Source organism: Leuresthes tenuis, unplaced genomic scaffold, assembly GCF_036924035.1.
Source record: "Leuresthes tenuis unplaced genomic scaffold, fLeuTen1.0.hap1 SCAF_8, whole genome shotgun sequence".
In the NCBI taxonomy this organism is placed as follows: Eukaryota; Metazoa; Chordata; class Actinopteri; order Atheriniformes; family Atherinopsidae; genus Leuresthes; species Leuresthes tenuis.
In genome coordinates, this window is record NW_027325362.1 from 35,852,143 (window position 1) to 35,879,899 (window position 27,757).

General features: G+C 38.3%; 1 protein-coding gene across 5 annotated transcripts in view; it reads left to right on the forward strand.

Moving 5' to 3' along the window:
- The first annotated feature begins 602 nt into the window (after nucleotides 1-602).
- gbf1 (golgi brefeldin A resistant guanine nucleotide exchange factor 1) overlaps nucleotides 603-27,757 on the forward strand; it is a 90,749-nt gene continuing 63,594 nt past the window's right edge. For 4 of the 5 annotated variants that reach the window (XM_072391598.1, XM_072391594.1, XM_072391597.1 and 1 more), the window contains exons 1-3: nucleotides 603-891; nucleotides 6,131-6,239; nucleotides 6,421-6,487. In XM_072391598.1, coding sequence (XP_072247699.1) covers nucleotides 6,144-6,239; nucleotides 6,421-6,487 — 163 coding nt within the window. In that variant the 5' untranslated portion in view covers nucleotides 603-891; nucleotides 6,131-6,143. The remainder of the gene's footprint in view (nucleotides 892-6,130; nucleotides 6,240-6,420; nucleotides 6,488-27,757) is intronic. The other variant, XM_072391595.1, reaches the window with a different exon arrangement.

Below are 27,757 nucleotides of genomic sequence, written 5' to 3' on the forward strand. Positions count from 1 at the left end.
TGAGATGACATTAGATGTGATTTGGCACCATATAAATAAAACGAAATTGAATTTAATTAGAAAATGGAGCTCACAAGAGGCTTTCCATGTCCATAAGAGTGACAATGCAGTATGTGTTCAATGATCAGCACAAGTAATAGCAGATCAGAAAAGAAGTGGAGTATGCCACGTAAAGCCAAGATTACAAGCAAAATAGATGAATACTTTATAATACAAAGAGATCACACAGTTACACTGCTTTAACATTTGGATTTTTTCTGATTAAGGTATCACGTTAATGAGATTACAGACAGACTTCACAATGGGATTACATTCGGAATGCAGTCTCAGTGGAGATACAGGCCATGTTTTCGTCATCAAAACGGTACAACCTACCTTTACTCTTATGCTGCTTGCTTTATCCCGCCCTCATCTCTCTATAACACAAGTGATACTTTCTTCTTTCAATATCAGTTTCACTTTAAATGATTTAAAAAAAAAACGAACAAGTTCTACTACAGCCTTAGCTTTGACTACACCATAAATTCATGGATCTTTATCTTTAAATAATACGTTCAGCAGCACATCAATCAAATTAGTAGTCAAGCTAGGTTGAGACTGCACAGTATTTCCACGTCAGTGTGTTTACCAGAACCAGATTGACAGCTACAGGAAGTTGTTCAATTTATTCACTTATGGGGAGTTTTTCAAGATTGAATAAATAACTACTTTTTGGAAATAGTACGTTATCACACAGTGGAATGTTCGAAAATTTTAAATTGTCTGACTGTTACAGTGAACTGAATTTTGGTCTTCTTCATTCACTGTTGGCCGGCTAGCGTGCTAGCTTGTCGTGCAAGGCTAGCATAAGCTACACCAGGACTCCATTTTTAAGATAGAAGCCACACAAAGGTAATACATCTGTTTATTCTGTGCTGAACTAGTGCGAAGATGTATTTGTAAATAAGGATTCTGTTCCATGAAATAAAAGAGATGAGTAAACGTATGTAAGTGCAGACTCTGAAGACATGTTTGCTATACGCTAGCTAGTTGAGCTAGATGGTTAGCTATCAGGGTTCTGGGCAGGTAATTTGTAACGAATTAGCAAGTAAAGAGACCTGTTTAAATACATTTAACAGTATTCATGAGATATATTCTGCAATTTCAGTGTCACCAAGATGACTGTCAGCAGTTTATCCATCTCACAATGTTGGTGGATATGTCATACTTGCTTCACAGTCTCGTCAACGCCTCTGTCTTGATCTAATTAGCTAGCTCCCTTTCCTACCAAGCAGCTAAAAGTGTCAAACTTATAATTCTTAGTGTTTTGCATGGCTGTGTTATGTTGCACTTGTATGACGTGCATTTGAGGTTTCGTAATGGCTATCCACTGCGTGTGATGATTTGTTACTGAAGTTGTTTTAAACTGCCTCGTTCTGTTCATCTTACAAGTTACAAAGCTGCCGTAAAATTGTGATAATGAGCTTGTCATTATCAGTAAGTGAAACGAACAAGCTGTCTCTGACATCTGAGATCAAGGAAGGAAGCCCAGAGTTTACTGTAAAGCGTGCTGGAACGAATTTTATTCACAAATTCAGAATGACATAGGTGGAATAGGTGGAGAGATGAATTGCCACAGGCCTAAAGAACAGGTCCTTTTAGCCTAAATGACTGTAAACTGTAATGTCCTTGGTGGATGTATGCTTCTTCCGATTTTATTTATTCACGCTAAAATAAAATTCTAAAACTTAAACAATAAAAGAAAAATATTGTCAAATGAAATGGAAAAACTCCCACGTCTCTGTCTGCAGTCACTAAGACAAACTATGCAAATGCACAGTTGCAGGGGAATGGAAGAAATGTTGAATACTTACAGGCAAACGGTACTTTGAATGATACAGATTAAACATCTGACACAACAGATTGGAAATTGTTTGGCACGACCACAAGTTACACAGTCCTTGCCGTAATTACACAGTGTCTTGAATTGTAATACAGATACATTGCCTGACACACGCACACACATACACGCATACACACACACAAAGTCACCAACTGAATTTAACAAATAAGAAAGAGCCTCGGAGAAGTACTGCAGTGTTTAATACATTTCAGTTGTCAATGTGTCATTTTACCTGAACTGATGTAGAAACAACCAAGTTGGAAGACATATCTTGTGATGGTGGGAAAAAAAAGTGTATTTCCGAAGGGTCAAGTTACCAGTCTGATCGGCCTATTATTGTCCAAACCATTTTAATGGCCATCTTAATGTGCTTGCTGCCATATGTTATCTCCCCTCACCTGCTAAATAGTTGGTGTGCAGCTTCAGTGACAGGTGACAGGCGATCACATCAGATAGCTGTCTTCAGCTCAGTCTGCAGCTGAAGCAGCTCATTACAACCACTTAACTTTCAAAGTTGTTCTGACAACTAGTGGTCTGATCTGGTTTAGTCAAAAACCTTGTATGTAGTCAACTGGTTCTGGTTTAGATCATGTAATCAACTCCATACCACATTCTGACACCTCTGTTCTTCAGTAACGTTGGAGAGTAACTGTACATTTATGTGCAAACATGTAAAAGGGGCCTTTCTGCAAGTTGTACTGGCAATATTTTGCTGCCATTTCTTGTTGCCCTTTGAAGAAAGGGGAATGCGGTGCATATTCTGATATCAGACTAGGGCTGCACGATTCTGGAAAAAATGTGAATCACTGTTTTTTAACTTAGAATTGAGATCACAATTCTCTGGCGCATTTTTTTTTTCACAGGGAGAAAAAGACAACTGCGAAAAAAAGGGCAATATCAACATCAACTACTATTAGACTTTTCAAAAGTAGTATTATTGTTGTTGTGGTGATAAAAATGCAATACAGTTAATTCTTTTTTTGTTGTGACTTTATAAAGGAGCTCACCTATTGCCAGATGGAGTCTATGGCCAAAACATTGCATCCTGGTCCAGTCATTGAGGGTGATGGCCTTTACTATGTTTTGACTGTTGTTGGTTGTGATGCAGGTCAGTTTATCCTCTTTCAGACTCCAAGATGAGAGGGTATCCTTTAATCCCTGTGCTAGGGCCACTGCTGTATGGTCTTCGGGGAAAAAAAGCCGTCTGTAAGCACTGGCTTTTGATAGTGAAATCAGGCGCTGTAAAATGAACCGTCATACTGAAAAAGGGCTCCATGGTGCGACTGGACCACAAATCAGACGTAGTGGAAAAATGTTCGATTTCCCGCAAATCTGCCCCGACCTTTGCTGCTGCTTATTACATGTCGGGGAGCGAAACGTTAAAAAAAGTTGTAGTCATCCTCTGAAATCCCTCATGTTGTGCAGTGTGCCATATCTTTGGCCAGGTGATATGTGATAGCTGCTGTTATCTCCTTATGTGTACTGGAGTTTGGGGGTATGGCGTTGCATTGTACAAGGTTCCAGTTATTGACGTCTGTCTTTTTTTTTCTTTGTATGGTTTCATCATGCTGTACTTTGTGGTGACGTTTAAGGTGATTGAAGAGATTTGTGGTGTTGAGAACCATTGTGAATCTTTGCAATATGCTCTTCCTGTTATCAATACAATATTGATTATTGAGAAATGATGTGATTCTGGATAAAATGATTGTTGTGACATTACAAAAGCTTATTGAAACAATGCCCTGGTGAATGCATGCCGTTATTTCATCTAGAATTGGTCTAACTAAATATTTAGTACTACTCCATAGGTAGTAGTTTGCTAGTTTTTTTCCAGATACTTAATGTATGTTGAGTTATAAAATGAAACAACCTTTTTTTTGTTGTAAGAATACTTTGGTAAAATAAGTATTCTTGTTGAACTACTACTATGAAAATAATTTTTATGTACTGATATTAAGAATCAGTACATAATGTTGAAATGTCAGACATTGATGAATTGTTGGCTGCATTGTTCAAACCCATCGTTCATACTCTATGGGGTTGAGGTTGGGTGATTAAGGTAGCCATGACATGAGTGATGTCATATCATCCATCTCCATCTTCTCCAAATGGTTTTTGCTCAGTCAAGAGTTTGAATTTGCTACTTGACAAAATTAGGACCTATTAAGTTACTACTGTAAAAAGTTAATATTTTCCTTTCCAAAATGCAAATTTAGAAAAGCTCAAACACATTGAATTGGACAAGTGGCAGAAACTGAAAGGTGCAAGATTTTTCGAAATAGAAACAACTATTTAGAGGTTGCTATTGTTGCCTATGGCTCTGCAAGCAAATATAAGATAAAGGAGCCAGTAATCATGTACAGGATACATTCTATGAAAATGACCAGGAGTGAAAAAGGAAGCTTTTTACTGAACACACTGTTTTAACACTATGTTATGTAGAGGGTAGGCAGTATTGTCCATTATGTACATGGACTTGTACAGGATTCTTCTTTGAACAATCACTCCAGGGTCTTCAGCCCCAGCACAGCTTCAGTCTTCTTTATCAGTGTGTTCAGTTTCTTTGAGTCACTGGCTCTGATGCTGCTGCCCCTACAAACGCAACATCTTAGTGCAAACAATGAAAGACCTACGCCTTGTTAAGAAGTCCAGTTTGTTCTGTCCCTTCTTGTATGGAAATGGTGTTTGGCTCATTCCTGGTTCTCCTAAAATCCAGTCATCTTTTTTGTTTGATGACATAATTGTTTCTGGACCATGCCACAAAATGGCTGACCACTTCCCCGTACTCAGCCTCTTTTCCGTCACTGATGCATCCAACGACTGCCAGACAAAGGAACAAAGGAATTCGGCTGTATTTATATTTATATTCATGTTGTCTTGGTCTGACTAACACAATATTCTTCATATTATCATCATCATTATTATTATTACCCTTCTTGTTCTTCTTCTTTAATTCTTCTTCTTCATTCTTCTGTTTAATTTCAATGTTTTTTGCTTTTTGTGTCGTTAGAAAAAGGCCTATCAGCCTTCCAGGCTTGTGCAGTTGGAAAGGAAGCACTGACACTGTGAGAGCTTTGCAGCTATTTTCTGTTAGAGAATATTGCATCATGAAGTTGTCAGTTGGAAGTCTGTCAGTGTGTCCTTACTTTTATTGCCTTTACCTTTTTCATTATTGTTTTGAATAGACTTAGTGAATTTAATAGAAACTGGCCTTGGTCACCCAGTCCTTAGACTCATAAATCTTATTCCTGAATAAGAGTCTTATCGGCTACGACTTTGATGACACTAGAAAAAAGGTTAATCTAACCATTTTGAACTGTTCTGCTTGTCAAACATGAACACCGTGTCAATCTGATTCTGTTTGGTTATCCATATTTGTTTAAGGCATTATCAAGATGGACAAGGAAATGTGCTGTTTAGTTCTTTGGTCCTGTATGCATTTTTAGTGTGAGAATTCCCAGACTTTGACTTAAAGCTTGATGTCTTTAATTTTCATATACATTAAACTTCAGATTTACTTCACATTTTCATTTTAGACCTTAGACGAAACTGGTGTTTAAGCGTCTCATGTAAAGGATTTTACCGTATACTCGTGATGTATTTTGAGCCAACATACTGTATTTGTGTCATTAGAAACACTCGGGTTATTTCAGTGCACGTAGATCTTTAACAGGACTCACCTGTTAATATTAGCTCTTAGTACAGTTCTTCCATTAGATCCAGGTGTTTTGTTTTTTTATGCTCAAATTCACACTGACAGTTAGACTGGTCATTATTAGACTACCATTATTTATTTGTTTTTTTTACTGGAAACACTTTAAATTATTTGAATAAAAAAAAAACATGATAGGAAAAATCTGCTGTGCAAAAATGAAATACTTTTGTTGTACAGCTAATATCAGGAACCACTTTAGCTGTTTTTTACCCTGACCTAACGTCTGCAGTCTCAAGCCAGCCAACAGTTGTGGAGGTGCTGCAGCATTGCTCTCTAACTCTGTGAAAACTCAGTAAGCAAAGCTAGCTGCGTAACCATCCCATGAAAGATACCTCAAATGTACGATATGTACAGTACTGTGGTGGCTTATTGAGTGACTGGTTTTGATCTGATTGCTTGTATTTATTAAGGAAAAGGTAATTATGTACAGTTATATAGTAATTAGAAGATGCAATATACTGAGACAAATCTAGATGCATTGCTAGATATTTCAGCTCTACTCAAACTGACATCTTCTGTCTTATTCTTTTCAGTCAGAAAAGCAGCATGGTGGACAAGAATATTTACATCGTGCACGGTGAAATTACCACTGTCGTTGGAGCTATAAAGAGGAACTCCAGATGGAATACCCATACTTCATTGGTACACTGTTTTTACTGATTTTTAACTTTGTTAAGATTAGATCACAAATATTAGGTAAATTACTCATGACTGCAACTATTAAATGAACTGTAATGCAAAAATGCTTTAAAGCGTGTGATATATTGTGTCTCTGATTGCCTTCTGTGCACCCATCATTTTCTTTTTGTTCTTTTCTGCCTAGGATGAAGAACAGGACCCATTACTCAATAGCTTCAGTCAACTCAAGGAAATACTCAATAACATAAAAGGTATGTTGGACGGGGAGGTCATACACTTCTGTGCTTGTTGAGATCAGTACCAGTTTAGATGCTTTCATGTCCACCACCATTCATCAAAGCTGGTCATCTGTTTTCAACTATCAGCACAAGTTGAAACAGAACTCCAGTTTATTTAGATGATACAGTTAAACTAACAGCTTACCTGTCCAGGAGAAGAACAGGAAGTTCATGTACAGGTGTTACTGGACACAGCACTAAGTACACTGAGGGGATCTTTTTACACTGTTACATTGTTGTATTTTTGGGTTGCTGTGCAATCTAGACAGTTGTTGCTACTGTTGGAATAGATCCCAAGAGATATGCATGCGTTTAAAGATAAACCAACAGGAGCACCCCCCCTAAAAGGTTGTTAGTTGTCCAAAATCTCCTTTCACAGATTTTCAAAGGCACAAAAAGATAGTTGAGAGGAGGTACAGAAGTGTAGTTTGCTCTAAGAACAGTTAAATTACAACATGCTGACTCTGGAACTTTTGCCTAGTGACTCTCAAAAATGACTACCCTCACCTAACTTCAAGATTTACTCTGTTGCTGTTCATTAACGATTAATCCGTTTCAAGATTCAAGAAAAAGAACACCCAAATATATTATTTGTATAAACCCCAGTGAGTCAGCACTTTTATCACATTGGATGCTATTCTTTGTCTGTTCAGTAAGGGATGTTTGTTCACGCTCGTCAATATTACTTTCCAACATCAATATCTATAAAACTAAAAAAGAAATCATTCTGAAATTGCTTGGAAGGCTTCTTTATCCCCAAGTGCTTCATGAACTCAATGTTAGAAACAAGTATATGACTACGTGGTGAGCCAATGGCTTACAGATATTGCAGATTTTTTTACCTCATATTTAGGTTAAAAGAATGAGCCTTAGAGGGATTCAGCAACAGAATCAGTGTACCACCGAATGCCATATTTGGATGACCAGAAATTTCAACAGTGTGTGAAGATGATTTTCAGAGCCAATAAATAAACATTTTGCTCTCAGACTGATCTGTTCAGACTTGTATGTGCCTGTATTAACTGTGTTTTGCATGATCTGGAACTATTACAATGCTTAGATTGTTTAATCTTCTTCAGGTAAATACACGATCCAGTTTCTCCATTGGAGGTCCTTTCTAAGTGGTAGAAAGCAGTTGTGAATACCCCTATTATCTGATCACATTAGATGCAGGTTTGCAGTTAGAATGCTGAATATGAACACGATAAATCTTGTAAATCAGCTCGAAAGTTAAAATGGCTGTGACAATGTCACATTTGAATCAGATTCTTAGAATTTCTCTAGTCTAATCATACTATCACTGTGTGCTTACTGATCACTGGTGAGCTTGAGTGTCTGAACAATGGTGCTTTTTGGACACCCCCCCTTCTCCTCTGAGATCCAAGCTGGCTTTCAGGGCAATCCTACATTCCTTTGCAATGACAATCCTGGCAGCTCTCGAAGCCCTACAACTCCACTTGTAGAAGATGTGAGCAATGGGAAAGATGCAACACATGGAGCTGCATTGTAGTAAGCCCCCACTGCTCCAGGGAATTCCTCTGCCACTGTGAGATGGACAGGCGCTGCTGGCTGTAGAAGAATCCAGCATACTCGTTAACGCTTCTCTTTCCTTTTCCTCTCCCTTGAAGCATTTCTCTTCGGCTATCAACTCATAAAAACATATTTCTCTGATTCCATTACTGTATTTAACCAGAATGGAAATTGATTTGGTATTTTTAAGGGCATTTGCATTTTAAAGGCCCTGTTCCATCCTTTAGCCAAAATCTCCTGTTCATCCAGCCCCGTAAAGGTTGCGTTTATGAGCTCATAAGAAGCTAAATGGAGATCAAACAACCACAGTAGAGGCGTATTCTATGCTTGAGAGGCTGATCAAGTTGTTTTGTTTCCCAGTACTATAACAAACTAATAGATCTCTCTGGCTTTGTCTTTTATACGGACACGTAGCAATATGTTGGTAGAAAATCTTGTGGGTGGGCTGTGTTTTGCTGCTGCTTCGAGGCTTTGCAGCTGCCCAGCTGTCTGCTTAATGAAAACTCAGTAATTCCATTCATTCGAATGTGTATCTCGCTCTCTCTAACAACAGAAGCCAACCACGAATGGAAATAGTCCCCACAAGATTTCTCGGTTCCTTTCTGTTTTGCTGCTCTTATTTTCTTTCTTTCTTTCCATCTTTCTCTGCAGCTCTCTTCATGTGTTTGAGGATTTCAGTACTCTGGCACCTCTGTTTTGTTGAAACTCGTGTGATTGACAGGGCCATGTGCCATGGAGGTGGAGAGTATTGCAGCTGGAAGTATATCATCTGCAATTTTGAGTAAATATAGCAGGGAGTCTTGTCAAGCCGAGAGATAAATTGTTCTGGGAAAGGAAGTGTTGTCTCTCTTTTCTCAAAGCAAGAAAAAAAGTTTCCTTCAACTCTTGGAAAATATAAGGTCTTTTCACATCTCCGGAACAATGGCAGCACAGTTGAACCAGCGGCAGTGATGGACCATGTGTTGTAAAGCCTCAGCTCCACCTTGCTCTTTCAGCCAAGCAAGTCAGGCTCAGGAAGTGGGAGCGTTTTCTCTCATTTAAATGGCATGGTTTGGATTGGGCCTGATATCTAATGCTCCATCCCTAACCTCATTAGACCCATATAATTGAGTGCTTTCCACAGCTCAGTGGTCAGCATCTGTCTTTACATTTGTACTGACTTGAAGTATCGTGGTACTTTTTGTCTTACTGAGATACTCTTCAAACTTGTAAAACACTGTTACACAAATTATGTTAAGGATGAGGAAAGCAAATTCTCTAAATTTGGGGATAATTGTTCACATCTTGACTAAGGACTCTCAGTTCAGTAGGAGATTTCTACGTTAACTTTTTCAGTTTGTATATTTCACAGTAGAAAGCAAAATATTCTTTGGAATTTTCTCTGCTGCAGCAAAAGCATAGAGAACCCCATGAAGAGATGCATGCACTGCTCAGCTCAACACAATAAGAAGTCTGGTCTACTATTCTCAATGTATCATAAAGGAAACACAGTGATTTTCAGCATATTTTCTGCACGATGGGCTGCCTCCTGCGCTCTATCGACACCCTTTGCCACTGCACCCCCCCTCTCCAGTTTCAGCTGGGATATGCTTGTGTGAACAGCCACAGCAGAAAAACTGCTTTCTCCTGAACATCTCTGGTGTTCATGTGTGAGAACAGTTTTGGTGTCTTACTTGACATCTTACTTGGGTCTCTCTCTTAGAAGATTGACGTCACAAAGAAAAATCTGTCCTTGTCACTTGTTGAATTCTGTGGATTTCTTTTATTTATTGACTAGACATCACAGAGTAAAAGGGTGTGTAGAGCAACCTTTCTTTCCTGAACTAGGTTTTGTCTCTTCAGTTTCACCTCTTTATGCAGAAGCCACTGAGCCTCAGCGCTTCAAATCTTCAATTCTTACCTCTTACTCTCCTTTTCTATCAACCCCCTCTGCTGCAGCGAAGGTCAGATTTTTGACAAGTCTGCTGAAGAAACAGTCTGCTCCTAAATCCCTTCATTTTTATTCATACAAATACAGGTTTAGAGCCCCTTGCAGCTCCCTAGATACATAGCTAGAGTGGCCTTTTGACTGACAGCTTTTTCCTTTTCATCCAGTCACTAATGAAATTCACAAGCACAACTCTAATTGACTCGAATCACCAGCACTGCACCAGAGGTAGATGGTTGAGTTGCAGTATGAACATGGTGGAGCATGATTTGATCACTCTCCAGCTGACCTTTACAATAATTCATCTGGTTTCCTCAAAGCAGAGCACACAGCAGTACTAATTTTGCAATGGAATTGCAGAATAATGGCAAAAATTATTTATGTTAAGTCATGTAGTTTGAGGCCATGAGCATGTAACACTTAAAGAATGGCATTTTTTACTTCATCTATTGTCACATAAAATAAAGGCTCCGACAGCGATACTTTTATTTTTAAATGTCTTCTTTCTGTTTTTGTATCATCTAATCCATGCATTGGTGATATTACTAATTTCGATCGTTTTTGCCATATTGTCAGTCATTAAGAGTTAAGGGGCACATGTCATCCCTCTTTGTCTCATTTCAAGGTCAAGTGTGTGTATGTATGTGCTGTATCAGTCCCCAGCTGTGGTCAGATCAGCACAGACAGGTCTCCAGGGGTCGCAGCCCAAGTATTTGGCATCTGTTTGTGCTCCTTAGCCCCTCCCTAACCCTCTGACCCCCTCCTGTCCTCTTCCATGCCACCTGATCTTTACACATATATCATTCCCAATTGAAGCAGCAGAAGGCAGCTGGCAAATGTTGAGAAGTAGGAACCATGATTCATGTCGCTTAGCCACTTATGTAAAAATGTTTACTCATGAGGGCATTCTGCGCGCAGGAGAATCTGTCTCATGGCAATGTTTAGCATGTCTGCTGTGTGGCCTTGGTGTCTCCTAGCTTTGAGCATTATATCACGAGTTAGATTATCATTCCAGCTGTCAGTGTTATTTTTATATGCTCAAAAGACAATAAACTCAGTACATGGAGTCATGACTTGCATTAATGTCACATTGGAATAGTTTAAGTTGACACTTTACCATAAATGATTTCTATAAGCATGTGATTAACACATGCAGTACAGGAGTTCATTCCTGCTGGTATTAATAGTCATACAAAGGACTGCTGATAATGGGGGAGAAAAGATTATATCTTTCTTTGCAAATTGAAGTATTTTTTCATTCAATTTTCATTTTATTAAACATATATTTAGAAACATATAGTGGAGCTAAACCATCAATTATTTTTCTTTTTCTTGATTGACATTGCATATATATATTTCTAATTGCTTTGTTTAGAAATTTCAGAATTGTTAGACTATAGACTACTTGTATAGTCTTTTTATTCAATTAGTATTTTGAATTTGGTGTTGAGTTCTCATGCACCATAAAGAATGCCCTCTCAAAATGGACAAAATCAGTCACAGCTGATTCATTCACAGAGAAGATATTTTTTCATACCAGTTGGGAGATTGTTTTCTGTTGGTGGTGCACACATGTAGAAAGCTGATGTTTGGAATTAATATAGAAATAGGTCATTTTGAATCCTCGGTATGTAGAAATATGTGTTGATCTTAGTGATGGACATTTTAAGAAGTCGACTGATCAAGCTAATGAAAGTCTATTAGTTGTGAGGTCATCGTGATGTCATCATTTAACTAAAGGTAATCACCAAAGAAGTTATTTGTTCTTGTGGTTTAGCCACAATAAAACCAATGGTCATTTTTCGTTGTCTTTCAGTCGGTTTTTTTTGCCCCTGAACATTTTTGTGACGGTTTAGTAAGTGAGTCCTCATCGCACTGGTAGAACCGTGGGAAGCTAGCTTCATTCTGCACAATGTGCATTCGATTTTGTTGTCCAGTTGAGTGAAATACTGCAGTGCTTCATTTAGTTTTGTTGTCGTTGCCGACTTCTGCTCCGGCAGAAACGTATATTTTATAGTAACGTGATATGTACAAAATGTGCCACCTTGTCAGTACAGCTAATGAAAAATGTTCTCGCTCATTATAGAAACTCCCTGTATTTAAAGATACCCTAAGGTTTTACATATAATCTTTTATCCTAAAACTTACAAAAACCTTAATTTACAGTTGATTTGTGTTTCCTGACTTCTGAGAACAAAATGAAGGCATCCGTAACTTTCCAGCTAAATGTTACAGTGCCAGAGAATACTGGCTGTACTGGCTCAGTATGTAATTGTGATTGATTGTTGATGGAGAGATGCCATGGATTATGCAGGTGTTGTACAATGACAAGCATTTGGCCTGCCAGTTGCAGAAGTCCCCATTAAAATGGCTATGATTAATTGGAGTGGGTCCTCTCCCCAGACAGGCTGCCACCTAGTGCTGGTTAGTAGTCGTAAATCTGGCCAGTTAACAGTGCCCTAACCGGGGACTGACAGGCAGGGCTTACACCCAGTGTAAAGAGGGGATGCAACTGTTGTCCTGTTTCAGAAGTTTTCAACAATGTGCTGAGTGGATGGAGAGTCCCAGCAGAGGGCTATTAATCATCCTGGCTGGGTGTCTGTTAGGTTGGGGGTGGGCTCAGGAACTGAGGGGTTAGATGGAAGAGAGGGTGGAAGGTGCTGTGGAGGAGCTGGATGTGCTGACAGGAAGAGTGGGCAAGATGTGAACAAAACAAACTAGCACCCCTGAGCCCCAAACAAGAGGAGGAAAGGGTGGAGGACAGTCTGGGCAAAAGCTCGGAGACGAGAAAGTGCTCCTCACTCACATAATCACATTTAGCAGTTTTCTTAGAGCTTTGAAGTTGTTATAATCCGATTTAGTTTCAATGTGTCATATCATTCACAATGATTATATGCTGATCAACAGTTAGTTTCTGAATATGTTCCACTTGTTGTGGAATTGTAGTCCGTACACAGTCTTTGCTCAGAACACTTATGTTTTAACCACCTTCGCTAATGCATGCTGTCTCCTTGTTTAGATATATTGGACAAAACCTATGGCCAGATCTTCTACAAACAAGGTTGTAGTGCACCAGCAAAGATTGTAAATAGTGTCAGCTGTTTTTTGTGTTTTTTTATGTTTTTTTTAGACTTGGCCCACACAGTCTAGATCGGCTCAGTTAACCCTCCCAGTGCTGTCAGCTTTGACTGATCATGAGGATTTAGTGCAACCTGGATTGTGTTTTAATGTTCTGTTAAGTATATTCTTATTAGGTGGTAATTGGGGTTCACCACAGGAAAGATACTCCAACTCAAACCCAGCCTCCTGTTTGCTCTTCAACTATTAAGCTTTAAGTTCAGCGTGGCTCTAATTAACTACCGCTGAGTTTGGATTCATTAATAAAACAGTGGGTATTATATGGATTTGGATGTTTCAACACCTCTGAATCGAGCACCAACTCTTCAGTGGGGGTCAGCTCTAAAAACAGGCTCATGGTTGGCATGCGGTGACATGTTGATTGGCTGAAAAGTATTTTCAAGACTGACTATACAAGCTGGTATTGACAATTTCGAAGGTGTCAGGTGTAGGTTTTCAGTGGTCTCTAAGTTTAGCCCACATGCAAGGCAGCGTTAGTGGCATTTTAATTTTGTTGACATAACTTGAAGTCATGTCAACATATTGTCTTTGTTTATTTTAGTCTTTTTGTCCCTTTAAAATCATTTAATACACCTGACAAACGTAATTTAAATGATGGCTCATATGTTTTTGCTCTAATACAGTGTTAGCATATATTTGTGTTAAGATCACCGTTGTGGCTGTTGACAGAATGCACAACTAAACAGTGAGTTAAGGCACAAGATTTAAGAGTATTTCTCTTGTTTGCCTAATACAACAATGGTAACGATCCTGTCCCCACAGAAAAAAAGATCTCTGGATAACTTGTGATCGTGACATAATGGCACTGAAGAACAGTTTAAAGCTCGTTTTTTTTATTCTTGGCTTCCTTACAACAAAGATAATGTACATTAATTTTCACAGATGTGTTAGATATTGATCATAAACCTCCATTCCACCACATATATATTTGTGTTCAACTTATTATAAAGAAGAAAAGAGTTTAAGAAACAGTTGATGGATGTAAGAGCTTATAAGACGTTTGAGAGTATGGAGGAGTATATGAGAAATGGAGGATCATACGTCTTATGTGTCATAACAAAGAGAACCTGGTCAAAGAAGCAGAAAAATAAAGACAAAACAAAAGTGTTTGGAGTCACACGTTTTTTACCCCGACAGATCATTTGCTCATCTTAATCCAACTTGATTTCTTGGTTTTATATATTTATGTGATTCATTGACATAAGAGTTGATGCAATAATACCAATATTATACTCACTTTTGCGGTTTCAACTGCCTTTGGCAACAGCAAACTGCTTTGTCACGTGTGGCAGAACTAATGATGAAAACAAAATACATTTATGGCATTGTACTGTTTGTCTGAGTTCTGTGTTTTTTAAACACATGGCTATAAATCATGCCGAGTTGATAGTGTTTCCACTATTCTGATGTATGCTTTGTTGCCATGTTGTAAAATGTATTTGTGAAAAGAAGGCCTGAAATAGGATCTTTAGATCCACTGCGTCTTTGACAGTCCTGTAATTCCTTATTGACAGTTATGTATGGTAGGCTGGGGATGTACAACGAACTAGGCATTACACTACCCTCTTTGTCATTATCATAAACATATAATGCATTGCAGTGTGAGCCAAAATGGAAAGTCAGTGGTAACGAATTGAGGCCGTTGTTGACAATCTCAGTGGGCAGCAAAGCCAGTCAAATCAAAGCACACAGTTCACTAGCTGTGGAAGCAGCACTGGTATGAAGGTCTTTGCTTTGGACAGGGGGAGGGGGTTAAGGGAGTGTTGTTAGAGTTGTTGTGGTTGAAAATAAGGGCCCATATTAGTATTTCGGAGAGGAACTGTCTTGCTGTCTTGCTTGTGTGGCGCTCACATCCTTAAGCCTTTGGTGTCTCAGTGTGAATCCCTCACTGCCTTGATGGACTAGGTTAATAAACCTCTCAGCAGCAATGCCGCCCACAGACAAGCTAAGCACACACACACACACACACACACACACACATATGAAGTCTCTTGACACACACACAGCTGCTTGTTATTTCATGCCCCATAAGGGTGCTGTGACCACAGACATTGTAATACACATATCCAATTAGTTAAGCATTGCACCGCTGTTGGTCTCAAGCTTGGATTCTCACAGATACTAAACATGCACCACAATTTTATTTAGTTGTAATCGCTGAAAACAATGTTTCCTTTGAAGCAGGATTTTAAGACATTTAATTAAACGATTTGATATCTTCTGATCACCGTGTGATTATTCCAGTTTGTCTGGTCTCTTCATCCTGTTCAGTCTATCAAGAGATGGCTTGAAAGTGTGTTTTTCTCTATAGATAGTGGTATATAAGATGTTTATATGATGGAGGAAGCTTTTAAAATATTTGTACTATGATCCTATTGAAACTGACAGCATGCAGGTTTACTTGCTAAGTACGGGGAGAGTGACACTCCTATTTTATTTCAGGGAAATCACTTGACAGAATTATGCACATCATCCATATTGTTGTCATCTCTATCCTGTTTGAGCTTGGAACAGTACTTGGGCACAAGACAGTCACCCCTGATTGGACAACCAGCATTTAAAAATAGCTTTCCTATTTCTGGGTGGCAGCTGGGGGGTTTGAAAGGACTGTGTGCTGTAAAGGTGACATGGGTCAAAAATTTCTTGTTGAGGGATGGCAGGAGGGTGACTGTTGGGAGGAGGTGGGCAGGCATGCTTTTGGGTATACATGGGTGGTTGGTTTGTGAGCATGATTAAACAACTGGCTACATTTCAAAGCACAAATATTGAATCAAAAGGAGGTGACACATGCTACAGGAGTGCTTTAAACCTGTTGACGCACCGCTTCTTAAATAGAGCTGGATCAGCACTGCTGGTAACAAATTTTGACAAAAGCTGCCGTGCTGACAGGAGAGGCAGCCGAGCAGGCCTCTGTGGCCCTGCGCAGCTGACGACAAGACATGCTAACAACCTGTGGCAACAAGAAGGTGTTGATTGCTCCGAAAGCAAAATAGACTTGCCAATATGCACAAGTATGTCCACTCACTGCTCCGTTCCTTTGTTTCACAGCATTGGACTGCACAAAGTAGCCGCTTGACATAAATGTGTCTGTCTGGGTTTTAAGACTTCTACGAGGGGCATGTTTTCAAATGTACAGAATCTGGAATTTTTATTTGATGTTTGAAATATTTTCAGCAAGAAATTTTGTAGAACTATAATGAGCTGAATTACTCTGTTTAATTTCAGTAGAAACAAATTGTGCCATCACTCATAATGGCACAGCAAGAGCTTCTACTCTTTGCATTGGGTAGGGGTACATTGTAGGAAGGTCACCAGGCCATTACAGGGCCAAATATAACTGGGTTTCCATCCAAATATTTACTTTTTCAAGATTCAAGATTCTTTATTGTCATGTACCGTGTAACAACGTGCATCATTACTGGCAATGACGTGTTGTGCTTGCTGTGAGCTCAATTAGCAGAGCATGTAAAAGTATTTACAGTCTGATCTGATGATAGAAAAGAAATGGAATAGAATGAAAATAAGAGAAAATTGAGTCCGTACACCTCTGGTTGGACACAAAATGTGCTGTTTGGGGTTTTTGTGACATCAGCAGTTCACAAGCCTGATGGCTGCGGGTTGAAGCTGTGTCTGAACCCGCTGGTTCGGGTGCGGATGGTCCTGAACCGTCTCCCAGATGGAAGGAGCCTGAACAGTTCAAAAGTTGGGTGACTGGGATCAGAGAGGATCCTCCTGGTCTAGTGCTAATAGTACTAAAAGTTGTTTTGGGCGTCAGTCCTCTTCTTTGATTATAGAAAAACACAGAAATGTGGGTAGAAAAGAGGGATGAAATGCAGTAAAGCATCAGGACTTGGGGCCCAACCTAGATGCTGGCAAGCCCAGTTTGCACCCATGTTTTGTGGATTTTATTCAATCTTTCAAAAAGAAATCGGCTTTACAAAATGCACATTTATGATCTACATTATCACATTTTCATCCACGACTATTGGGTTGGTTAATCAAGGTAAGCAATAGATTGCAGTAAGAAATTGTTATTTAATGCATGACAGGCATATAAGTGATGTATGCAGAACATTGTAAATAATAAAACTGTAAATAAGGCCTTCTCGAGCGGGTCCTTACATCTTCATGCTGAGGCAAAATGATGGGATTGTATTGCATCTTTTTTTCAGCTATACTTATTTGTGTGATGAACATTTTTTCTGATTCAAAGTATTATTCCATTAATTGCAGTTTTGATTGTACATGAACCAGAAATCCATCGTTCTTCACAGCACACGGCTCCTTTTTTTTAATCATGAATTCGAGCACTCGGAGTGGACGTACTCTGACGTGGGTCCTTCCTTGGTAGGGAAATATTACAGTTTTGTAGAAGTGATGCCTCTAAAGCTAATGCTGCTAAATTAAAAAAAACATTTTGTATGTTTTTTAGTGATTTCTTTGTGATAGTAAATATGAGCTCTGTTATTCCAGATTCCCAGTATGTTTTTGTGTTTCGCAGTTTATACTTAGAATGACAAAGAATACCAGACTTGCATCACTGATGCAACAAAACGTAGCTATGTAAGGGTAAAATATTAAACTAACATCGCTCAACAGTAGAATCATTCTATGTAAGAATTTTGATTTAGCATAATAAAAGATGAGTAACAGCTAAGAAATGCATTGGACCTGGCACTGGTGGTAATACTGTAGTGAGTAGCTTGTGGAGATTTGTTAATTTTACTGCGTAATCCATGAATGACAAGAACAACACTTTGTTTTGCCTCACAGTCTGACTAGCGCCTGCATGGTCAAGGCAGCTAAAAGCCATTCCAGCCATGCAGCTATGTGTAAGTTGGTTTTAAATTGTAAAGATTCCTGCTAAACCTGTAGGGGTTGAGTATGTCATGAGTGGTGAAATGTTACTAAATTTATGACCTGGAAGGGCTTGTGCGTGTGTTTGTGTGTGTGAGAGACAGGGCGGTCTGAGTCCAGATTGTTTGGGTTTGTAGACCTGAGGCGGGGGTTGTGTCTGAAGAGGCATAGGGTCAGACCCCGGGGTCAAAGGGGAATTATCTTGTGAACTTGTGAGCATTAATGTTGCTATTGCAGTTAATTATTGTTCAAACTAACGCAGAGCTTAGGGAACTAAGTCCTCTATAATCAACACCATACATATATTGGTTTTAGATTTATACAGTATGTAAGCACTCTGAGTTGAAGAAAAAAATAGATCTGTACTTTGTGGCAGTACCACCATTAAATGAAAAGACAGGCTGTGCCATTCAATGCATACTGGTAAATCTTATGCAGCTGAACAGTTTGCTAAGTGTAAAGACGATTTGTGTTTTGTTCTCACACTCCAACAAACCAACAAATGTAAGCAAAATGATCTGTTCTGAGGTGGTCAAAGGAGGGTTGGGTTATCAGAAGGTGCACACCGACCATTCTGATTCTGAAAGGTTATGTAACCACTGTGCTTGTGGCTTTATGTAACTGGATCTTTGTATTTGTCCATTTTCAAATATGAACATAATGACTTGAACGCAGCACAGTTTAAAGCACCTGCTTCAGCTTTATCGTTGTTTCCCATTATTTTTTGATTCGGTGATATTGATGAGTTGCAGTTGTTTGTTTATTCATGTAAGTTAAATACTCGTGTGTACATATTATCAATGACATACACATTGCTGCAGAGGTTGAGAACTATCTCAGATAATGTTCACCTCTCTCATATGTTGAAAGTGAGACCTATTACTATTTTACCATAAAAGTTGGTAGAAAAGAAGAATAAGAAGAAAAGTAAGCATTCTATAATTTGTCCTTTATTTTTATTTGAATTTCTTTTACAAATTGAATGCATTAGAATGCTGCTGAAGAACCAATTTGACTTTGAATAAAAGTAGAAACATGACTTCTCAGCAATAACAAAGATCTATAAGCACTGAACTCATGTCGTTCCTGTGTAGGATTTTATGATGCATATCAGCATATTTGCTGGTTATTGGACTCTGAATATGTGCCTCGACTATCCAAACTACCTACTATGTGCGTAGTAACCAACTATCCACTATTTCGTAAAGGGACCAAACACAAAACAGCGATGTAGCAGCTTTTCACCTAATCTTCTTTCATTGGTTCAGTTTTGTTCGACTGCTTGTTGCTTTTGTAAATGATTTGTTCACGCTGCCTTTGTTTCTTAAAGTGGACAAATGCTTGTTTACGGTTCAGTGACTTATTGTCATTTAAACAGCAGGCACGAGAATAAAAAATGCAACCTTTGTGTTGCAGCTTTTCATATACTTGATTGTTTCTGTGGTTCAAAATTGCAGTTGCAATGATGATATGGACTGTTGGTATGAACAACAGGATTGAAGTGATTTCCATGCACTAGATTGTATGTAGTTGAACTTGAGTTGAATTTGGTCTCTTTCTCTGTAAAGTGTCTTTTTGACTTTGGATGATGGTATATAAACTGAATTGACATGACAGTGGTTTCTTATGTTGTTAGGCATTGAAGTCCCACCACTAGAACTCATATTAGCTCTTTAAAATGACATATTTAGATTTTTTTGTCTCAAAAGATTAGCCCTTTCACGCCTAAAATGACTGACACGTAACTCTGTCCCAATTTATACGCATAAACCTGTGAATATGCAAATCAGCCATGCCTCTGTCTACAACTTGCCTGGATGCAACTCCTCTCATGTGACTTTGCTCAAACACTCTTTAGCCGGACTGTGTTAGCCAACAAATATGTGTGTTGAAAGAGCCGGTTCCTGATGTTAGTCACTTATGAAACCATAACGGTCCGAATTCATGTTTTTCATCCTGTCTCTGATACACTGCAATTGCAGAACTGCATATTCCGCTTGTCTCTTTTACCATATGAATAACACCATATGGTAATGTCAACAAGATCAAAAATACGACTAAGGTGTGACTATTTTGCATATCTCCAGTACCTTTTAGTCCACAATGCAAAGCTATATAGATGTCAATCCAGTCTACTTCAGTGACTGAAGAGATGGATTTATGTGTGCATTGTGGGATAGAAATGATGGGATTGGATTGCTTGAATTGAAAAGAATCTCGGATTTGATGAATACTTTTGGTATTTCTTAACACTGTCATTAATTGAGAAGAACATAAACATATCATATTTATGTCAAACATTTATCCCACACCTCCCCACTTGTGCTTACAAAGACCTTTAGTACAGCTGTCGACATGGTATCTGTCACATACAACTAGAGACACACTATGGCATTTTCTTTTAAGGTGACAAAAGGGATAACTAAATGTTTTTCTGTTTATCAGAGGTGACATGACCAGTGGCGCAAGGGGGTGAGGAGGCCCTGTGTTGCCATAGCTAAATATACATCCCTGACAGCTCCATAATAGGTTCCAGGAAGTTCAGTCGAAAATAAAAACAAAGCAACATTTCTAGCTGATTGGCTTTGAAAGGCCGTTTTTCCTTGCTGAATGGGAAAAATGTGGACTTCAGCATTCCATGGCTGTGATGCCAGTCGGATTGGATAGGCGCAGCCTTGCGTGTGCAGAACGGGACTGCTGTGAGGGAGACGCATTACACTGCAGAAACCAACATTGTGGAGAATAAGGGTACATGTTTGAAAAAGCAGCAAACAAAAATGACAAGATTTTAATCTCTGCATGCTTTTGTGGGTGTATGTGTGTATATATCTTTATATAGATAATGTGTGTGTGTGTGTGTGTGTGTGTGTGTGTGTGTGTGTATATATACACACAAAAACACAGACATTGCATGTCTATGTGTATATGTATTTATTTTCCAATTTTACCAGTGTGCATTGGGATTTTGCATGCATCATGCTGTAGAATATGGTTTTGCGACCACCTATATGGCGACAGTGGCACCTTTTAACTTTTTTTTTGTTGAGCAGAACAATATGCGATTGAGAGGCCCGCTATTTTGTGGTTTGGAGCTAACCCTTGTGAAGTCTATAAAAGCCAAAATAACTGAAAACCATGCACTTCTCATTTTCACTTATTGGCTATCTTTCAGCTTTGAAGTTATTTCCATTTACTTTGTTATGCCTTACAGTTTGCTTTTTCACATGTAATACATGTGTCCTAACTGCAGGTAATATTGCTGCCATTTGCTAAATGAGAAACAAAAAGTCATGTTTGGGCTTGCTGTGCATTTTGTTCTTCAACATTCTTTTTAAGACCAGGAACAATGTGTTTACAAACAGCTCTGTCACTTTTAGTACAGAACTCATTCATATATTCATGAAAATAATGCCCTCCTTGGATCTCATCCCCATTTGCTGAGCTGTCTGACAGTTATCTCATAATTACTTTTAAGGAGGCTCTAGTGCAGCTTGGTTTAGAATTACTGCACTCTTGGCAAACAGCCTCAGTGGTACAGTCCAACAGACTTCAGTAAATTATGTTTGCATTTAGTTTTCTTTAGCTTTTTGCCTCTCAAGTTTGGCCTAAATGATGTGCTGAAAGATGCTTTATGACAAACAGAAAGCCCCAGGGAGGTGCACTTTATACATGAGTGGAAGTGAACTGCCATGTGAACAGCAGCGAAGTGGCTCATTTTTCTCTCTCCTCGTCAGCCACTCAGCCCCTCCTTGAGTTGACACGCTATGAGAAACAAGGAAACTTGGATTTCATGGAAGCCAATGAGAAGGCTGAAGATGTATGCATATGAAAACCTTCTTGAACTGATTGTGACGCTTATCAGAATAGTTTGAGAATGCAATTTTCTTTGTTCATGAATAGGCAAATGGAAAAAAAATCATCCAACTAAATAGTTGTTCTTTTGCTGACATCTTTATTCATAGGTGAAGAGTTACTGCCACAACCTGACTGTTTGTTTGGCTGCCCTCGTGGCTCTGTGGTCTGTCAAATCCAGCCCTGTTGCTCCGTGTCCCCTGTTTGGTTGACATGCAGGCCCACAAGGGAGTAATTTATGACAGTTGTCGCCTTGGTTTGCTAAGCCAGCTCGGGCCATCTCCAACCACTCTGAGCAGAGCATTTCAGTGGGCCCGTGGGGATAAACCCGATAGGCTTTAATGTTTCCCCGCCATGGAGCCTGTGTAGCATTAACGGCTCGAAATGTCCCTTGTAAGCATCTGTTGTTTTGAAGTGACCATGTGTTTCCATGGAGAGGGCAACCTGTTGCATATGGAGAGCTTGTATGCATAAGCTTATGAATGCATTATACGATTTTTTAAAAAATGTATTTAAATTTATTTTTAATTATGAAATGTAATTGACGTTAGTATAGTTTTATTTCACTCATTAAGTTATATATTTGAAAGCATCTTTGGTTTCGATAAGGCCTCAGATTGATCAGTTTAGTGTTTAAAAAAACTGAAAGATCTTTAAAGATGACAGAATTTAATGCTGTGAATGAGCTGCCTCAGGTAGTGTTTGATCCTTGCTTTGCATGTAGAGTTGGGAAAAATAGGCCATGAAAGGTCACATATTTGATATACTGTAAATTAGTGAAAATCATTGTATAGAATAGATAAAAATGTTAACAAAAAGAAACTACACATATGAACTTGTACACACAGAGAAACGCTTCTTACCACTGACTGGAAATGGATGCAAATTTAGCAATTCATCTTAACCCTGCTTCCCTTCAATGACAGCCGGGATAGGCTCCACCCCCAACTCTGAATTTGGTTAAGCTGGTATGAAAAATGGATACATAGATGGATCGTAACCCTGCTTCTTTAACACAAATGATTGATAAATCCAGACCATTAAATTAATTTAATCAATTTATGCTCAGTTAAACTGATATACTGACATTTTGTTTTATCTGATTTAAAATGATCACATTTTATCAGTTCATGTAATTGCTTTAAAAGTACAGTCGACATCTTCCTTCTTTATTTATTTTTTAGTTGGTACTATAGTTTTTGAGGCCGTCATAGGAAGGATTCACAGGTGCCTATTTTAAGACTTCAATGGTTTCTCTTTTCATTCATCTAGAATGTAATCATGTTGTGTCTTGTAGAATTGAATTTTGTCTCTTTTCAAGCAGCAGGTCAAAAGACAGCCAGTCAGCAGGGGTGTCTGATATTATAAGAGACCTTTGTGGCAATTTGACACACCCATTGTCGATTATTATTTCATCTGTGTGTGTGGATCCCCCAGTACAAATGGTAAGGAAGGTCAAAAACTCCTTACAGTTTCCATAGAGACATGAAAGAGTTGTGCGATAAATCACAAAGTAAATGAAAGGATAAAAAGGAAAAATAACATTTGTATTTGTCACAAATTGCAGACACTAAAGAAAGTAAGCCTAATAACTATAAATACTAAAAAGTGTAGTTTTCTATATCTTTTCAGTCAACATAATATTGATTTCTGTCTTAATACAGTTAATACAATACAAAAGAGAGTATTTCCCTGACAAAGTACTCAAGTTATTTTGTTTTGGAAGTTAAGTTCCGTTTGTATTTATTGAATTATTATTGCAGATGTGACACTCAGAAGCACATTTTTGGGCTATTGATTTCTGTTTTACTTTTTATTTGTTCTAATATTATTTACTCATTTATTTATTTTGTTGGTTAGTTATGGCCTGGCGCTGGGAAGTTCTGGTTAACCTAGTAAGGCTCTGCAATTGGGGAACCACCACCATCAGGAAATCTGCTGGTTTTTAAAGATATTTCTTTTCCTGGAAAAAAAAAAGATTCATGAAAGAATGATTATTTTAGAATTAGTTTGTACTCTACTGTTAATCGGTACTCATTTTATATCAGCTCTTTGTTCTTAGCTCTTTTTGTGTTAAAATGTTGCAGAAAGGGACAAAGGGACACGGAACTGGTTGCTAAGCATTTTTTATTATTTTTCACCGTGTAAGGAGCACAACGAAAGAACTGTCATTTTAAATATGGGTGTGCTCTGGATGAGCTAAACAGCATTTAGTCTGGGAGATGGAATATCAGACAAGCTTTACCTTTTGCAGTGATCAGTATGCAAAGTCACTTAGTTTTGTACTTTCACAGTGTTTGGGAAGTGGTTGACATGCTGCCTGTCACGGTAACACACACTGCTCTGTTGTTTCCCCAAACCATCAACCTCTTCAGCCCAGGGTAAACTGAAACAACCAAGATTAGTATTAATCCCTCTTAATGCAGTGGCTCATAATATAGTCATTAGGTGACTTGTGACTAAGCCATTCCACCTAACTTCTGAGATTTATTAAACACACACAGAGGATTTGCTGTCAATGCTTGGTGGGCATGAAGCGAGCATCACGTCTAAAAACGGTGGTATCAGCCTATTAATACTGATGAGGTGTGCTGTGAATAGTTACATTGAAAGGAGGAGTTAGTAAACCGAGGCAGGGATGAAATGGGATGACTTGGATGTCCTCTGAATCATGCTTCCTATATATATATATATATATATATATATATATATATAATAACTCTTTACATGCATGTTGTAAGAATGAGCTTTTAATAAACTTCCTCCACAAATTGAAACTAAATCACTGCAGTGTATGGCATTATTTTCATACAATGCTTGCATATTGTCAGTGTCTTATCAGTCACTCTACTGCCATTTATCATTTCCGCCGGGGACCCAAACTGCTGCCAAACAAACGATTTGAAAGTGGCGGGGGCATCTTCGAGAGTATTTTCCTGCGTCATTCTGGCTGCTTGCTGCTTCCTCTCCTCTTCTTCTTTTCCTTCTCCTTCTTTAGGTTCTGGCAGGCTAGACGTAGCAAACACGCATTACTGCCCCCACAGGTCACATATAGAAGTTTGGATAGCTCCCAAATCTCGCGAGACAGATTTTTAGCGCGACTAGAAACTTTGTCGAGTTTAACCTCGCCTAATGTGAATATAGAATAAATAAATAAATTAAATATAGTATAGTATAGTATATATATACTATATATACTAGTATAGTATAGTATATATATACTATACTATATAGTATATATATAGTATAGTATTTTCTTCGTATATATATATATATATATATATATATATATATATATATCCCTATATATATATATATATATATATATATATATATATATATATATCCCTATATATATATATCCCTTATATATATATATATATATAAGGGATGTAACGGGTTGTTACATTATTTTATGCTGCCTTACATTGTGTCGGCTCCAAACTAATTTTGTTTACAAATGACAAAATAAACTCTTTCTGTGCCAGTTGTTTGCTCCTTTAATGTCAAAGTTTAATTTTGATAAGATTTTGGCTTAAAATGTTTTGGTATCACAAGATTTCATGAAATTATTTCAATGTGTGTTTTTTTTGGATATTTGTACAGCAATTAGGAATACAGTTTGGTCACTATAATCAAGCTATCAAATGTTCCATATCGTTGCATCCCTAATATAAATAAATACACACATATGTGTGTGTGTATATGTGTGCGTGTGTAAGTGTATGTATGCCGGTGGTATTTTTTTGTCTTGTGTGAACAAAGTAGAGTCAGCCTGTACAGTGCATGGTTTCTGGAATCCCTCTTACTCCCATGGGAATGCCATTAGTGGAGAGCTGAAGGAGTGCAGCAGGTGAAACAAATAAGAACGATAACACACACACACACACACACACACACACACACACGTATACACTTTCACCAGAGCTTTGTCTGCTTTGCCTCAGTGTTTTCTTTTTTCCTCTCCCTGCATATCATATTTTGGCCTTGTGTCTCTCATTAACTCTTCCTCTGTGCCACTTGGTATCCTTATTGTTGAAGTATGTCTCATCCTTTTGAACAGTATTGTATGACTAATGTGGGATTTTATAGATGACACTATCAGTATTTTAATGTAAAAGAAAAACAAACAATAAACAGCAGTATGTTTAATAGTGTGTTATTTCAAAGCCTAAGTTTGACCAGATAAATATGTGACTTTTAAACCAACCAGTGGGTGGCTTTGGACTTCCAAAAAGTTGACTAGTTACTCTGACAATGCTGCTGGATCTGTGTCACAGTTTTTCTTTGTTGCCTCACAATATTTCTCTGGCTCTTGATCCATCTTTTTTTCTTTGCAATAGCGAATATGGGTGCTGTTCAACCTGTGAAGTCATCCTAGCCTGCGCATGTGTACTAGGTCATCGAGCTTAAAGTGGTCATACACAGCCTTATTTTGTACAACCTCAAACCCAAACAGCGTGATTTCTTAGCTAAATTTAAAAATGGTTAAAAGACAGAATGCAAATTGTGAGTATTGGTCTCTACTCTTTCTTTTTCTGGAATTAGAGGTGATAATATGAACCAGTTGCATGTGAAGGGAGCCTCCTTGCAACAGCACAAACTAACACTTATGCATCAACATGAAGTGTTGAATTGTTTCAAGGCAGATCATCTGAAAAAAGTGTTTTCAGTGTTTATATCCTGTCTGCTCCAGTGGAGTTGAAATTAATTTAAATAAAATCATGATATCCTGATGAATTACTTCTAACAGCGCTACCAAGTACTCCATTCCTTTAATACACTGCTTATAATTTCTCATACTTTCAGGTTTTAAACATCCATATTTTAGAAGTACACTGAACATGAAGTATGCCCGTCAATTGCAGAGGGGACAGCAGGCTGTGAAACACATTAAGTGGACATTGGGGCCAGGCCAGCTCCCCACTGGAATAATGTGGTGTCTGTGCAAAGTATGCGGCATAGAAAATAAATTTTATGTTCAGGATAACAGGTGCAAAGCTGCACAGTGGCTGACACTATGACCCAGACAAAGTTTAGTAATGAAGTCATGTTCTTTTGAATGCACCTGCTTTCTGTTTTGAAAGACAATTTGGCTAAGTTTTTTTTTCTTTTTTTAACATACTACATTTTGGGCACATTGTTCTTTTTTTGCACAGTTTTAGACACCCAACATTGTGGTTTTTCAGAAGCAATCTCCCATTGCACTGGCAGGGGAATGGGTGACGAACTAATCTTCTATATCAGTTACACTTGTGGCATGGACAAAATGATCTGGATCTTATTTTTTTTCTTATAAGTTTTTGGTTAGCTGTTGTTTCCTGGCAAAATAACTTATTATATATACGGACCACATGTGGTCCTGCATGTGATCCGGGAAAGCCGAGGATTGAAGCACGACCTCTCTTTCTCTTGAGCTCCAGCCGCCTTAAACAGGTCACTCACATTAAATTTGATTGTCATTTTCAACACCACAGATGTCAAAACAAGTTCACTAATTCATTTGCACCCATCTCGCTGATGCCTTTTCATAACTTAATAGAACAGTATACTCTCATTTTACAATGTATAAAACACTTCTCCTTAGAAAGATTTTCAGTCTCCAATATCTCTCTGACTTGAATGCGCTCTCTTGGGGTCTCTGAAATTGTTATTCAGCTATTTAGACAGGAGTAATAGTAATTTTCATCAGTTGACAGACGATTGCCACCTCTAATGAGCTGTTTCAGAAAGTCAGTGTTGCTTGAACTCCTTTCTTCAAAATGTGCCTGTATGGAATTCTGTTGTTGCTGCATCTTCTTCTGCAGACCCAAAAGGTAGATTTTTACCTTCAGCATACTGCTTAAAAATGCAGTATTGTGCTTTGGGAGTGTTTCACATTTTGTGCTTAATCATTTTTGTGTCAAAAATCTGGTTTCCTGATAAATTACTCTGTGTGC